This window comes from Protopterus annectens, chromosome 10.part0, assembly GCF_019279795.1.
Source record: "Protopterus annectens isolate FY-2018-M chromosome 10.part0, PAN1.0, whole genome shotgun sequence".
Lineage (NCBI taxonomy): Eukaryota > Metazoa > Chordata > Ceratodontiformes > Protopteridae > Protopterus > Protopterus annectens.
In genome coordinates this window covers 624,831,245-624,847,184 of record NC_056744.1, presented here as the reverse complement: position 1 = coordinate 624,847,184, position 15,940 = coordinate 624,831,245, and the positions used below count along the sequence as shown (strand labels likewise).

General features: G+C 33.9%; 1 protein-coding gene across 2 annotated transcripts in view; it reads left to right on the top strand.

The window, feature by feature from the left end:
- The window catches only part of CPT2 (carnitine palmitoyltransferase 2), a 347,899-nt gene extending 332,534 nt beyond the window's left edge, over positions 1–15,365 (top strand). For both annotated transcript variants that reach the window (XM_044085447.1, XM_044085448.1), the window contains one exon: positions 14,768–15,365. In XM_044085447.1, the coding sequence (XP_043941382.1) occupies positions 14,768–15,099 (332 nt within the window). In that variant the 3' untranslated portion in view covers positions 15,100–15,365. The remainder of the gene's footprint in view (positions 1–14,767) is intronic.
- Positions 15,366–15,940: the final 575 nt, after the last annotated feature.

Genomic DNA, 15,940 nt, shown 5'->3' with positions numbered 1-15,940 from the left:
ACTGGCAATCCTTCAGACTCATAGCTTTTGGGCCCCCATCATTAAATTAAAATTCAGTTTTCTTGAAAACAATTTAATGTCTATAATTGACTGAACTAAATCAAATCTCTGTCGAGGAACATAAGTATATCCCTTTGATAAAAGTTTGACCATGTCCATAGATATAGTGGCAGAAGAAAAGTTATACACCTTGAAATCACCTGTTGAGTTGGTGATTACTGCAGGTGTTAAAATCTCAGTAGGTATACTGCTGTTAGACATAGCTATGTCCTGGTTTAGCAATTCATCCAACTCCACAACATCCATAACAGGGTCATCATCAACTAGGTACAGGTGATCACTGACATGGTGGAGGTCAAGACTACATGATGAAAACCTAATGTCAAAAACTTGAACCCCAAAATTGTCAGAACAAATATGTTCACAAACATCATCACAATTAAGTCCTGTTTTGGACTATTTGGGTTGTTTTGGGCAAAGTTTTTTTGTTGTTTTGGCCCTGGCCCCATTCTGGTAAACTTGCAAAATTTGAATTCTGTTGTACAATACCCAAGGCTGGAAATTAACCCCCCTTTTTTGACCTCCTGGTGAGGCTCAAATGAATCATTATTACACACCACATTGGCATGATGGAATGTTGTTAGTTACAGAACCAAATTTCACCATAAGTTGCGGGTGTTAAAAACCCAGGTTTCAAAATACAGAGTGACTAACACATTGCCACACTTGTGCAAGAAAAGATGGGATGATCTTTATATGCTTTTAAGTCACCAAGTTTTTAATCTTGTTATTTTAAGTTTATCTAAATAAAATGTGACAAAAATCATATGGGTTTTTTAAAATTCAGTATGATGTTTAATTTCACAGTCTAAGTCCTGTTAGCTTAAGTTCAGTAATCCATATATTATAATTTTTTATCATAACTTTGAGTAACTGCATTGTTTGTCAAAAGTAATGTCAAATCATTGTAAAAATCAGACCAGTTACAATGCCTGTCGGAAACTGGGCCCCCGAAACCCTTTAGGAACAACTTTATATGACAAACATTCCTTAAAATGGGAAATTTTCAAGCTGTAACTTTTGCTCACTAACTGGCTGTCCAAATTTTTGTTGTACAACAATATCAGGATTTAAACCACTCTCAAAGTTATTATCTGTTGTTTTCAGTACGGGCCTGCAAAGATTAGCAGGTACAAATGAAAACTTGTTTAACCACATCAAGAAACCCCTCAAAATCACTTCCATCCCCCTAACGTTATTGTTCGTTCCCGGCCCCTAAATTTGTTCAGCACTGGCTGTTTTGCCCAGTTGGCTGTTGGTCATTTGTTACCAGATTTTAAAATTTACGGGAAGTTACTGTTAACTGCTGCCACTAAATTCAAAGATGCAGCATAAGAATTTCCCCCTATGGCTCTTACTATTAACATTTTTCCCCTAGAAAAAACAAGAGCTTGTTGTTGTTGTCTAGCGGGCCCCCAGAGAGTCCATCTTCAAAAGTAAAGAATCCAAAATCAACTATTAGATGAATTTAAAACAAAGCTGGTGCAGGAATTGCACTATCACAAAAATTTCCCGGTTCACTTGCTGTGAAATCGCTGATCCCAAGCAACTCCCTACAGATGAATTAACAAAAAACACTCCAAAAGGCAGGAAGTGAAATCAGGTATTAAAAAACTTTTTAAAAAGCGTTTGCAGGAGGATTCTCAGAAAAGATTCAAAAATGACTTTAAATATTTAAAAAATTTAAAACCCCCAAAAATACTGTGATTGATTAATAGAATACAAAATACTTTTAAAACATATTAACTACATATTTCCAAGAAAATATATATATATATATATATATATATATATATATATATAGTTTTATAAACACACACATATGTGACAAAAAACTACAAATGTAGCAAGCTCTTGAAAAATGTTAATAGCTGGGGAAAAAAAAAGACATGTTTATCGGTGGATTGAACAGAAAATTTATAACTAATTTGACTACTATTTTTCCTAGGTTTTTTTTTGATCCCAAAAAATTCATAAAAGATTAAAATGAGACCTTTAATAGGGCCTTTCTCCATCTTACCATGTGCCAAATTTATAGTTTCTATTATAGGAAATATTTTTTTAAACCCCAGATCTGTAAAGATTCATGGCCCTTTTTGGGAAAAAAATTGATGTTTTTTTGACAACAGATATAAGAGCTTGCTATGTTTGTGGTTTTGAGTCACATATGTGTGTGTTTATATACACACACACACACACATATATATATAGATATATATATATATATATATATATATATATATATTTTCTTCATGGAAATGTTTTAATATGTTTTAAAAGTATTTGTGTTCTGTTAATCAATCACTGTATTTGATTTTAGAGTAACTGTTTTCATTTAAAGGGTCATTTATGTTGAATCTTTTCGGAAGTCCCAACAAAGGCTTTTTTGTTTGTTAGGGATTTCACTTCCTTAGCAGCTCATTTTTTTTAGTTTTCATTCCTCATTTTCACAAAGACAGGGTCCCCCTCAGGACAAACCCCGGGCCCTTCATGTCAAAGGGTTTAATGCCCTGTCCCTCTGTTTTTTTCCCAAACCCACAAGGTGAGGGGGCTGCATTCCTGGATGTACACAGGCAAAGCAGATTCTACCTGCACAACACCCCTATCAGACAGGCTGACCAGCTTTTGTATCCTTTCACCCCAGAGCCCGGGGAAGGCAGTGACCAAGCAGACTATTTCTACTTGGATCTCCCCCACCTTCTGTTACCAATGGTAATTTTGCGGGGTTTAAATTAAGGCTCATTCCCCAAGAGCAACGGCCTCTTCAGGGGCCGGGACACTAGTATCCTGGAAGTGCTACTTGGTCTCGGGTCCACATTTTCACCAAACACTACAAACTTGACCTCATCTCCAAATCCAGGGCAGGGTTCACCAGGGAAACCCCTTCAAGGATTCTGCCTCTAGCCCACACCCCAATCTCAGTGAGCTTTGGCACTCACCTTTTAGAATACTGCAATATGGGATAGAAGGACATAGAAAAGTTGTATAAAATCTCTATAACCATAGATGTCCTTCCTTCCATGTTGCAGTATTTTCCTCTGTCAGCTAATGACTTCCTTCCTGGATGGCAATGATATGGCATTGCCCTTATAGGACTGGCCCCAACGGGGGCTTCTGTTTTTGGGGGCTGGTGCATGACCCTTTATGACCTACAAATCTCACCTATGTCAGACATCTCACCCCAACAGTGGGACTGAAAGCGTTTGGATACTCGCATACAAGACTGAACGGTAAACCTATATGCAGAATACTGCAACATGGAAGAAAGAACATATAGGGTTTTGGAAAGATTTTCCCCTTTTTGGTGGAATGTAAGTACGCCAGTGTAATCCTCTTCCTCCCTTACCAGTAGTCCAAAAAGTTTGTCAATTACCTTTTTCCTCCTCTTGGAGCCCCACTAGCAATCAGTATTATTATTTTTTTCCTTTGCCCTTTGATACTTGCAATATCTGTCCTGAAATCCTTTCTTTGTCAAATTCACATGCTTTTTTTTTCCAAATGAGTCTCCGCAATTGTGTTGCAGTCTACCTTTCTTAATACAATTCAATGTTTTCCCTTTTTTGTCTATACCTGTAACACCATTTACCATCCAAGATACTATGGATAGAGTAGCCTTTATAAAAAGTTATTGTTCCCATGTATTATGCATGGGTTTTGAAAGTGCATTTCCAACTTTTGTCTTACATGTACACACTAATGTTTGTCAGACTGATCTTTTAAAAAATTTTTTTAAATTTCCCAAACCTATGTTACATTTCTCAAAACGTTTTGATTTAATAAAACCCTCAAAAAAAAAAAAACTAAACACATTTTTCAGTACCCCCCTGTCCTGTATTAACTTAGAACAAACAAACAAAAATCATGTATATTGCCAACAAATGAAGTTTCCCCCAGATGAGAACAATTTCCATATCAGTAGCTACATTACAGGTATAAACTTATCTAAAATTAAGCTTGTCCATGCTAAAAAAATGTTACAGCTTGTATTTAGCCCCTTCTTATCTTTTCCACTTCCAGATGTGAAAACAGCTTGTATGCTTTCAGAAAATATTAACATTCAATAAGAGAAAGTGCAGTGGCTGCCTTTAAATAAAACTAAATTATGGCACTGATGTCCTTCAAGGATGCATCTGCAGTCCTTACAAATGGGTTGTCCTGTCGTCAGGCAGCCCTTCGGTCGGCCAGATTCCAAAGTCTCGGTCGGCTTCGCTGGTGTCGCACTTCACCCGCGCCTTTCCCAGTTTCGGTATAAAGGCATCAGCCGCCCTTTTTCCCTCAGTCTTTCTTGCCGCTAAGCAGAAGCTTTTCCCAAGTGCCGGTCGGTCAGATCCAGAGATTACTACCGAATACTATTTAAGACTTCTATAAAGCTAAGTCCCCCTGGGGACTCTTTCTTGCCTCAGCCGATGTCAGAAAAGTTAATAACTGTTTACTTGTGGGAAACAAATACCTCATAAAGTTTTCCCCCTTATTGTATACATTGTTTAGGCCCAGACCACCCGTAGCAGCTTGTCTAGCCTGTGCTTCTTTTAACCCGGGGCTTAGCGCCCGGGCGATTTGCTGAACAGTTTTCGGGCCCATTTTGTACATTATGCCGCCCGGGTCCTCCGACCAAAAAAAAAAACAAAAAAGGACCGACACCGCCCCCGGGTTTTGCCGAAACCACGGCCCAAACCGGGGGGCCCCCCCAAACCCCCCCCCCAAAAGCCTTTTCCCCTTTTCCCTTAAACCCTTTTCCCCCCGTTTTTACAATTTTCCCCAAAAATTCCCCAATTTTTTTTTAGGGGGGGTTTTTTTAATTTTTAAAAACCGCCCAAAACACCAAAACCCCCCCTCCCGCCCCCCCCAGGCCCCAAATCCCCTTTTTTTTTGGCAAAGGGTCTCATCACTTTAATGGGATCCCAGCCTCATCCAGACAGGGCCTCTCCCCCCTCCAGAAAAGAGGCCTAGAGCAGAGCCCCTGAGCCAGTGCCAAGATTTCTTGATGATTCGAACTCGACCCCCCACTTCTTATTTCCCCTTTAAGCTGAGGAGGCCTTCCCGCCTCTCCCCTGAGGAATTTTCCTTTGGGGAAACCTTCATGCTATGAGGGAACAATTTCATGGCAGGGCCAAGATTTCAACCCAGAAAAAGGACCTTTCTACTTTCCACAGCTGGCCCTTTCTTAATCCATTTTTTGTTTGATGATATTTTTGTGCTTTCCTGCCCTACCTTTCCCCCCCCGTAACCCCAAAGGTTCGGGCCCACATATACCCTTTTAAAACCCGCAATCCAGGCTTTCCCCCGGGGCCCCAAACTTAACCCTCTAAAAAAACCCCCCTTGAAAGGGAAAGGTCCTTGGAAATGGGGGAAAAAGTTTAACCCCTTCATTTTCATAGATTTAATTCAATTTTATGTTCCCTATAAAGTTTTCTTGAATTAATAAAAATTTCAAGAATTTTTTAAAAAAAATAGTTAAAAAAACATCTTAAGGTTGTAAATTCTTTAAAAATCTTGATCACGGGGGCCCTTTAAACAGAGCTGGGAAGTTAAAGAAGGCATCGGTTTAAAAACACTTAAGACCATTCAAATCAATTTTGTCCCTAGGAAATCAAATTTTGGGAAGCATTAAAAAAGGAAAGAACAAAAGTCAAAAATAAAAAATTTTTACAGGGTTCCCCCCAAGGTTTGGGGCTTCCCCCAAAAAGGCCTTTTCCCGTCCCTAAGGCCAAAAAGGGGAGGAAACCCGAGGCAGAAACCCAACCAAGGGCCACAGGGGCGCCCGTGGCAGGGCAAACCCGGACAAAAAGCCCCCCCAAAAACAAAATCCCAATTTGGGGAAACCTACCAGGGAAAATGGATTGGGGGAAACTACCATTTTTAAGCTCCTCTTACAAAAGGGAAAAAGGGGTTTTTCAAACTAAACCAAGGAAGGTTTACCATACTTTAAGGGAAAAAAAAGGTGAAATAAAAAAAGGGAAAAATTAAAACAAATTCCTTTTTAAAAAAGAACTTTGGAAAAAGGCCATCTAGGGCGGGGGTTTTTTCCCCAATCTTTTGGGCCAAAAAAAAAAAATGGGGCCTACAGACCTTCCCTTTAAAAATTTTTTGTTCCAAAAATTTAAAAGCTACCCCCGCGTTTTTCCCCCTTGGGGGGGAAATTTGGGGTAACTCAGATTCGGAGGCAACCTCACCCCCCCTGCCTTTGGAAAAAAAACCCAGATTTCGAGGCGGCATTATAATTTTCCCATTGCCCTTTGGTTATCTCCCAATGACGAAAAACCTGGATAAACGCCCCAAACCAGGGGAAACAAAATCCCCACCCACAGCCTGATACAACAAAAAAACAAAACAAAGATTCGGTCATTTACCTCAAACCCTGGGATCAAAAAAAAAATCAACTTTCCATCCCAAAGAATAACCTTTTTTTCAGAAATGGACCATAAAACAAAGGATTTCTCAAAAAGAAAAACAACCCCCCCCACTTTTTCTTAAAAAAGCAAAAAATTAAGAAGAAAAACAGTTGGTTCATCACCCAAACTTCCCCATGCCGACTCTATGAGAAAGACATTTTAAAGAAATTTTGGTCCAGAAAAACACCTGAAAAAAAATTAAAACCCCCCAAAAAAGATTCCATGGTGGGCTCGGCCTTCAACAAAAAAAAGGGTTTTTCCAAAAATCCCCCCAAACCCCAAAGATTTGCCCGGTTCCCCCTCTGGAAAGTGATCAACCTTATGGAAAGACCAATGCATTCCCCATTTTAAAAAAAAAAGCTCGAAAATCAAAGGCTTCAGACCTTTCTCCAAAAAGGCCAAGGGGAAAAAGAAAAACCCCCATTAGGGTCAAACAAAAGGGGGGCCCCTTATCCCTTATGCCTGGCACGGACCTAAATTGGGGTCACTAAACTTTTTCAGGGAATTTTTTCCGGAAAAAAACATTTACAGAAATTAACAAATAAAACCCAAAGGTTGGGATCCGGAACCTTTAAAACCTAAAGAAAGGGGAAAAACAAATGAGTTTCATCCCCATAATCAAGAAAAAAATTTGCACGGACTTTCCACCCCCTTTCTTGGAAGGTGGCTCCCATCCTTCATTAAATACAGCATAGCATTCCCCCCATTCCTTTGATCCGGGGCTTCTGGAAAACGGGAAAAGAAGGAATTTAAGTAACCCAAGAAACTTTCCCACTGGGACTGCTGGGAAAAAATGGCTCCCTTTTCCTTACGAACACAGAAAAATCAAATCCCATCCAAACCTCTCTGCAATAACTCCGGGAAATTCTGAAATTTAACCCAAAATTTTTTCCCCAAATTGACTTCCTTAGGGAAAATTCAAAAGAAAAATTATAGCAAAAAAGGGAAAAAAATTTTCTTTAGTACCAAAAAATTTTCACAAAAAAAGAAACCCATACTTGGGGGTCCCCCAGGCCTTTCCCATTCCTACAAAAACACAACACAAGAAAACTTGACCCCCCTTTTAACCTTGCCCAAAAGGAAGGAAAAAATTAAAACCCCCGGGAAAACCCCCAAAGAGATGGGGGTTAATTTGTCTAAAAATGACCCCCCCGAACCCCAGCAAAACCCAAAGCTACACCAAACGCTTTCCTGTGGCAAAACCCCAAAAAAGGGTCTCTGAAAACCGGCATTTAAAAGGGCAACCCCCCTTACTTCCTCAAATAAATTTCCGAGAAAATCCACTTTTGCCAAGGGGATCCAATCCTTTTAAACACTATCCCCTCCTAATTCTTCCCCCCCAAGAAAGGGGGAAAAATTTTCATCCTTGGATTAAAAGGTACTACCTAAAAAGCGGAAAAATGAAAAAAGACCCGTTCCTTCCAGGAAAGGGGGAAAAAAAATTTTAAAAAACCCAAACTCAAATGGTGGAAAACATTAGTTTTGTTTTAATGGAAAAAAACTAGGAAAAAAAGGTCCTCCACAAGGGACGCCCCTACCAATTTCTTTCAGGGGGGCACCGGCATTTGAGGGCCACTTGGAGGCTCTTTTAAGCTTTAATTTTCCCAACTCAATCCCCCGGTTTGCCACGCGGCAAGGGGCCAACTTAAAAAACCCACCCCCCCTGTTTTGGGAGGACCCCTTTAAGGACTGCAGATGCATCCTTGAAACATTAAGTTTTTTTTTCCACCCTTGTAATGTAGGAAAACTGCGAGGGTTTCCCCCCCCCCCTTCCTCTTATCCATATTTTTACTAGCTGCGGGGGGCTTTATGGTGATTTTTTTAAATGCATCTGTTATTTTTGGTTTTTTCCCCCAAATTTAAATTTGGCATTTTTAAAATTTTTCCCCAAAACCCGGGATTTGGGGGAAAAAAACCCGGGGAAAACCCGGGTAGTTTAAAAAACTCGCTACGCCTAATGGACCCCCAAAGGGCCCCCTTTGGAATGAAAGGGTGCCTGGGCAGGGCAACCCCTTTTAAGGGTAAACATTCCCTTGGAAATTCATTTTTTTTACAAAATTCTTTTTTAAAAAAACCCCTTTTTTTTTAAAAAATTAAAATTGAAATACAATTAACCTTCACACAAACTTTTTTTTTTAACTTCTTTTTGTTTTTTTTGGTTTTCCAAAACCCCAATTTTTTAAAATTTTAATTTTTAAAATAAAAAAATCCCCCAAAATTTTAAAACCCCTTTAAATTTAAAAAAAAAAACCTAATTTAAAAATTTTTGACAAGGAACCCCTTTTTTATTCCCTCAAAAAAATTACAGAACCTTTTTTTAAAATTTAAAAAATTTTTTTTTTTTTTTTAAAATTTGGGTTTTTAATATTTTTTAAAAGTTATTTTTTTAAGGATAAGAAGTACATTCTTTTATGAATTTTTTTTCTTTTTGTTTCAAGGGATTTTCTTACAAAAAATTTTCCCCCGTAACTTCCCCAAAAAAAAATTAAAGGCATCCACCCCGTCCAAGGGGTTAAAAAAAAGTTCAGAAATTTTTTTGGGTTTCCCCCAAATGGGTTTTTAAAAATTAAAATTGTTCTGTTTCTTGCCTTTTTTTAGGTTATTCTTTAAAATTTAATTTCTTCACAAAAAGGGATTTTTTTTTTTTAATATTTTAAACCCCAAAAAAATTTTTTCCCCCAAAAGCTAAACCCCCATTTAAAAATTTGTTTTGGGAAAAAATTTAAAGGGTTTTGTTTTCTTTCCCCTGAATTTAACATAAAGTTTAACAAAAAACAAAAATTTTTTTTTAAATTCCTTTTTTTTTTCTTTGTGCTTTCAAACTTTCTTTTTCCCCTTTTTAAAATTTTTTCGTCAACAAAAAAAAAAAGTTTTTTTATTTTTTTTGGGGACTTTTTTCAAAGTGATTTTTTTTTTCCAACCCTTTTTTTCGTCTTTTTCTTTTCCAAACTAAATTGTTAAGTCCGTTTAAACCCTTTTCCCTTTAGTTTAGTTTTTTTTGGGCCAACATTTTGGGGGCCCCAAATTTCCCTAAAAAGGGGGGTTTTGTTTTTTTTCCCCAAAAAAAGAACAATCCCCCTTTTGGTTTCTTTTAAAAAGGCCCGATTTTCCCCAAAAAATTTTTTTTAAAATTTTGGTTGTTCCCAAAAAAAGGGGGTTTTTGGGAATTCCCCAAAAAAAGAAAAACACCAAATTAAAAAACATTTTGGGTTTAAATTTTTTTAAAAATCTCCAAATCTGTTTTCCAAATTTCTTTTAAAGACAGATTTTAAATTTCCTTTTTTTTTTAAACTAAAATTATTCCCTTTTTTAAAACCCCCTAAAGAAAATTTTTTTTTTTTAAAAAATTTTGCCCCTTTTTATAAAATTTAGTATTTTTGGCCCCCCAAAGGGTTTTCCCCCAAAATTTGGGGTGGTGGTTGCTACCCTTCGAACCTTTTGCCTTGTCCAAATGATTTTAAAAACCCGGGGTTAAAAGTTTTGTTATTCCAAAGTAATTTTTAATTTTTTATTTTTTTATTTTTACTTTTTTTCTTTATCCCAAAAAAATTAAAATTTTTAAAAAAGATTAAAAATTTTGTTTTAACCCTTTTTTTTTGGGTGTTTACCTTTTCCAATTTTTAAAAAAAAAACCCGGGTTTTTTTTTAAAAAAAGGGGGGGTTTGGGGCCCCCCCCCCAAAAATTTTTACCCTTAAAACCAAAACTTAAAGGAAGGGGGAATTTTTTTTCCCCCCCCCAAAAGGGGGGGATTTGGCGAAAGGCCCAAAATAGGGTTTATTTGGTTGAATTTCTTTTTTTAAAAAAATTTTGAAAAGAGTTTTTTGTTTTTTTTTATTTTCCCTATTGAAGCAGAATAATTTAAAAACCCCCTAGATTTTCAATTCTCCCCTTAGGGGAAATTTGGGGTTTTCCAAACAGGGAATTCCCAAATTTTGTGAGGGAAAAATTTTTTTTTTTTTAGGTATCCCAAAACCCCGGATTTTTAGAAAGCCAAAAAAAAAAAAAAAAAGCATTTTCCCTTTGTTAAGGGAAAAAAAGGTGGGGTTTATTGGGGTTTTTAATCTTTAATTTCCTCTGCTTGGTTTCCCCCCGATCTTTCATTCCTTTTTTAAACCAGGGAACAGACCTTTTAACAGGTTCTAAAACTTAATTTTTTCAATCATCCCCTTTGGTTTTTTTAGAGGAAAATTCATTTCCAGACCCCTTTAAAAATTTTTTACACTTTTTTAAAAATTTTTTAAAACCCATTTTTTAAAAAAATTTTAACTTCCCCCGTAATCTTAACCCGATGTTTTTATTCCCTTGCCCGGGTCCCTTTTTCCCCTTTTTATATTCACATAAATAAAAGAAATTTTCAATGTTTTTTTAAATTCTTATCCCTTTTTTTAAAAATTTATTAAAATATTTTATTTTAAATTTTAATTTTTTATTCTTTTAAATTCTTTTCTATATAAATTAATTAAAATATAAATAATTATTTATTAGAAAAACATTCTTAGTACCATTTTTTCTACAATATTGGGACCTTTTTTAATTTTAATTCAAAAAAAAAAAACCTAGCCCGTAAGGTTTTAATTTTCCCTTTTTTAAAAAAGACTATTTCCCTAAAAAATTTTCTAATGGTTCAAAACCCGACTTTAAAAAGGAAAAAAAAAAATTTTAATATTAAAATTTTTTTTAGTAAAAAAAATTTTGTTTTTTTCTTTTAAACAAAAATTTTTTGTTTTTCAAAAATTTTAAAAAAATTTATGTTTTTCCAACTTAAAAATTTCAATATTTTAAATTTTTTTTTATTGGGAAATTTAAAATAAGCTTTTTTCAAAAAAAACATAAAATTTTTTTTGCACCCCCCCTTTGCCCCCCTTTTTGGGAAATTTAAAATTTCAATTAAAAATTTTAAATATGGTTGAGGGTTTTTCTTTTCTCTTAATTACCCAAAAAAATAACTTTTGAAAGGGAAAAAATTTTAACTAAAGCTTTTTTCAAAACAAAATTTAAAAATTTAAAAAATTTTTGTCTTAAATTTTTTTCCTTTTTAAAATTTTATTCAATAACCCCAAAAAAAAAAAGGAAAAAACTTCTTTCCCAAAATTTTTGTAAAAAAAAATCCTTACCCAAGTTTCAGAAAAACCTTTTTTAAAAATTTTTTATATATTTATTTAAACATTAATTTTTAAAATTAAAAATAAAAAAAATAATTTTAAAATAAAACTATAAAAACTTTATTAATTCTTTTTTTAATCCAAAAAATTTTATTTATTTTAAAAAAAGTTTTTTTTTAAAAATTTTTTTTAAAAATTCACATTACCCTTTTTATTTATTTGTTAAACGTTCCCAACCTTAACCCCAGTGTTTATTAAAATTTTTTGGGACCAATTTTGATTTTCATTTTTGTTTTTATTTTAAAATTTTTCTTTTAATTTACATGGGAAAAAATTAATTTTTTAAAGGGGTCATCCTTAGATAAAATGTTTCTTCTTTTACTTTTTTCAAATAAAAATGGAAATTTAAAGGGAAAGTTTCTAAGCCCGTTCAATGTAATTATTTTGGTTATAATGTTTGGGGAATTTTTAAATTTGTTTTTTAAAATAAATTTCATGTGCTAAAAAAGGGGAAAATGTAAATTTAAAACCCTTTAAATTAAAAAGTTTTAGAACAAAAATTTTTTTTAAAATTTGCCTTTCTTTCTTTTTTTTTTTGAACCCCTTTTATATTAAGTGATATATTTTTAAAATTTCCATAATTATCTTAAGGTTAAAAAAAAAAGGTTTTTTGGCCCTTTTTTTCTTTTAAATTATTCAAACCTTTTTTGATCTAAAAGGGTTTGCCTTATATTGGGGCAATTTCAAAAATTTTTTGATTAAAATTTTTATTTAAGGGTTTTTGAATTTTTTTTTTTTCCCTTTTAATTTTATCCAAAAAATTAATTTTTTCTAATGTAAATTTTTTCCCTTTTTGGATTTAAATATCAAAAAATAAAAAAAATTATTTTACAAACAAAAAAATTGTCTTTTAAAAAATTTTTCCCAAATTTTTCTTGTTTTTTATTTTTTAATACCCCAAAAAATTGTAAATAAAATCCATTTTTTTTTATTTCTTATTAATGTATTAACAAATTTTTTTGAGAAAAATTTTTAAAATTTTTTAATATTGGAGGCTTCCCTAAAAAAATTTATCCTAACCCAAGTATGGGGAAGTTTTTTAAACCAAACCAGAAAAATACTAAAATTTAGTCCATATATTCCTTTTTTTTATAAAAAAAAAAGAAAAAAATTTTAAATTATTTCCTTTTAAAATTTTTTAAAAAACTTAATTTATTAAAACCCTTTTCCAAACCCCCCCTGGTTTAAAATTTTGTAACTTGGGGCACAAAAACTTTTATTATTTTTCAATTATTTTTTTTTCCCCAAAAATTTTTTTTATTTAGTATAACAATTAAAAAATGGGTTTTTTAAAATCTTTTCCTTTAGTTAAAAATTTATTTGGTGGGAAATTTAAAAATTTTCCCCTTTTAAGGAAAAAAAAAAGGGAAAAGGCTAAAAAATTCAATGTAAACAATTTAAAAATGTGTGTTTTGGCCTAGGTTATTTGCTACAAATGTTTAAATTTGGGTTTAAAAAATTTAGGGGAAATTAAAAAGAAAATTTAAAAGTTGTAAACATTTTTTAAAGACACAAGGATCAGTTTTTTTTTAATTTTTAGCCTTTTAATACAGTAGATTCAGAATGTGTGCAATAATTTATTTAATCACTGTATTATTTCTGTATTTATGGACTGGTTAAGGGATTTTTTTTCAATAATTGTATCTATCTAATTGAATGATTGCATAATTTATTGTTTTGGGTTCTATCTGTTTAATAAACACCATGACATCACTTTTAGTCAGCTTGTGAATGCAAATAGCTGAAGTACCAGATAATAAATTAATGTAAGCATCTAATTGAATGATTGCATAATTTATTGTTTTGGGTTCTACCTGTTTAAAAGTGATGTCATGGTGTTGGTTAGTCAGCTTGAGAGTGCAAATAGCTGAAGTACCAGATAATAAATTAATGTAAGCATTAGCAGAACAGTAGGTCTGTTTATTGTTTGTTCGGATTTTGGTGTTCTTTTGTTTGGTTTAGTGTTTTATTTACCCAATTTTATCTGGTTTATTTTGTATTTTTTTCTACAGTGATTTTATTTTATTTGTTCATTATGTTTAATAGTATTAAAAAACAGATTTTTCCCTTGGATGATTTAGATTGGTAGAATTATGGACACTAGTTTGCAAACTGCCCTTTCTGTATAATCATTATCCGTATTATCAAGTACTTGCTATACAGGTACCTTAAACACAAGGAGAGCCTCAAGAAGGACTGACCTAAACTTTTTTGAGTTCTGCAGTGGTTGTGATTACACTGTGCTTTAATTATGGAGACTGTTATGATTTAAAATATTTACTTTATTTATACCTCTCTTGACTGCTCATCTTTCACATATCCTTAACTTTTACTCATACTTTTGCACTATCCCCCCAAGCTCTGACTTTTTAAAAAATGTTGGTGGATTACAACCAATGAATGGTGGGTCTTACTATTACAGACAACTTTTAATTCTGAAAATGCACCTTAATCCCCATTCCCTTATTCCTCCAATGTTCTAATTCAGTAGTACCTATATTCAAAAATGTCTCCTTTATAAATATTCTTTATTTCTTATTAGTTTGACTTTAATTCTGGAGCTAAGAGATTAGGAGTTCTGACTGCAGGTTATTATGCAGTGTTGTTAAGGTTAGCTGCTAAAGGGATGTTGCTTTAGCATTTATTTCATTTGTTTATCATACTTGCCTGAAAAAAATTGGTGGCTGATGCAGGCTTTGTGCAGACCCTAGTTTACACCACTTTTAGGCAGTGAGCAAATGGTAAGATTAAGACTAACATTATAAAGAGAATTAATGTACAATTACATTGTATGTTTTGACTAATGCATTATCTTTAGTGAACACCAAGATTGTAATACAGGTTTGTTTTGTTTAAATTGTCAGTCCTGTCTTATAGTATAGATGTGAATTGCACAAAATACATTTCTTTCATTTATAAAACTAAGCAAAGGATTTATAAATGCATGACCATGAAGATTGTTGTTCTGTAATTTACTGAAATTTGCATTTATTGCAGAACTGTGTGTGTTCATTATGCTTATTTCAGCTCTGAATCCTATTTTTTCACCGATTGGTTTGACTTCCTGACAGAGATACAGTGAACACTACTAAATTGTTCTATATACTCAGTTGTTTCTGCTAATCACTGACAATTTTTTTCCTCCTCAACAGGTCAGGGATTTGATCGTCATTTATTTGCCATGCGTTGCCTTGCAGCTACTAAGGGAAGTTCCTTACCGGACTTTTATCAGGATCCAGCTTATAAGCAAATCAATCATAATATTCTTTCCACAAGCACCTTGACCAGCCCTGCAGTTCAGCTAGGAGGCTTTGCCCCTGTAGTTCCTGATGGATTTGGTATTGCATATGGGGTCCATGATCATTGGATGGGCTGTAACGTGTCAGGCTATCCAGTTAGAAATGTTAAAGAATTTTTAGATTGTATCCATCAATCACTAGATCAAATATTTGATGTTCTTGAAGGCAAGCCTGTGCAAAGCTAGCCAGCATATTGAATGGGATTTTAATTATAAAATCTGACCTGAATTATTATCTTTTGTTTGAGTGCAACAGGAAGAACAATACCAAACAGTAAACTGCAACAATTTCTTTTTACACAAAGTGTAAATCCCTGTTCAACACAAAAGTAAAATGCCCTTTTCCCATAAAATTATATTGAACTCTTATAAGCTTAAAGCACTGGCAAGATTTACATAGCTGTGAAAAAATGGAGAAAATAAAATTTAACTTTAGTTCTCTTTTTACTTTATCTTGTCTCGCACTCTTTTTTGTAAAATTCTTAGCTAGATTTCTGTTCAAGTGAACTTCTGTGGTCTTGTGGCTGTTTGTGACATCATTATTTTGTGTATTGCATTGGTGTAAGAAGTACTAATCATTTATGCTGTGTGTGCGTGTGTGTGTTTTTGTGCTTTGCTCAAACTGAGTAGAGTTCGTTATTGAGGCTAACATTTTAAAATCCAGTAAATTATGTTCCTGTTACCTGAATAATTGTCTCTCGGAACACAGTTGATTAGAGCAGCAGTTATGCTGCATTTAATTCAGTCGAATGCATGATTGAGAAGGTTCCTTTTACTGGCTTGAACTTCTATCACTTGTACAGTAAGGCCTTTGAACCAAATCAACACAGGAATGTTTGGGAGCATCCACCTGGGTTATTGAACCTGGCCTTTGAACACCCCATGAAAACCAGTTCTTCTAGCAAAGGCCATGTCTGGCAACATGAAGTTTATCGTGGAAACATGACCATGATATGGCAGTCTGCTTCGCATTTCCAGACATTCTGCAGTGTTAAGTTATAAGGGTAAAGAGTAAGCTTGCTGTTAT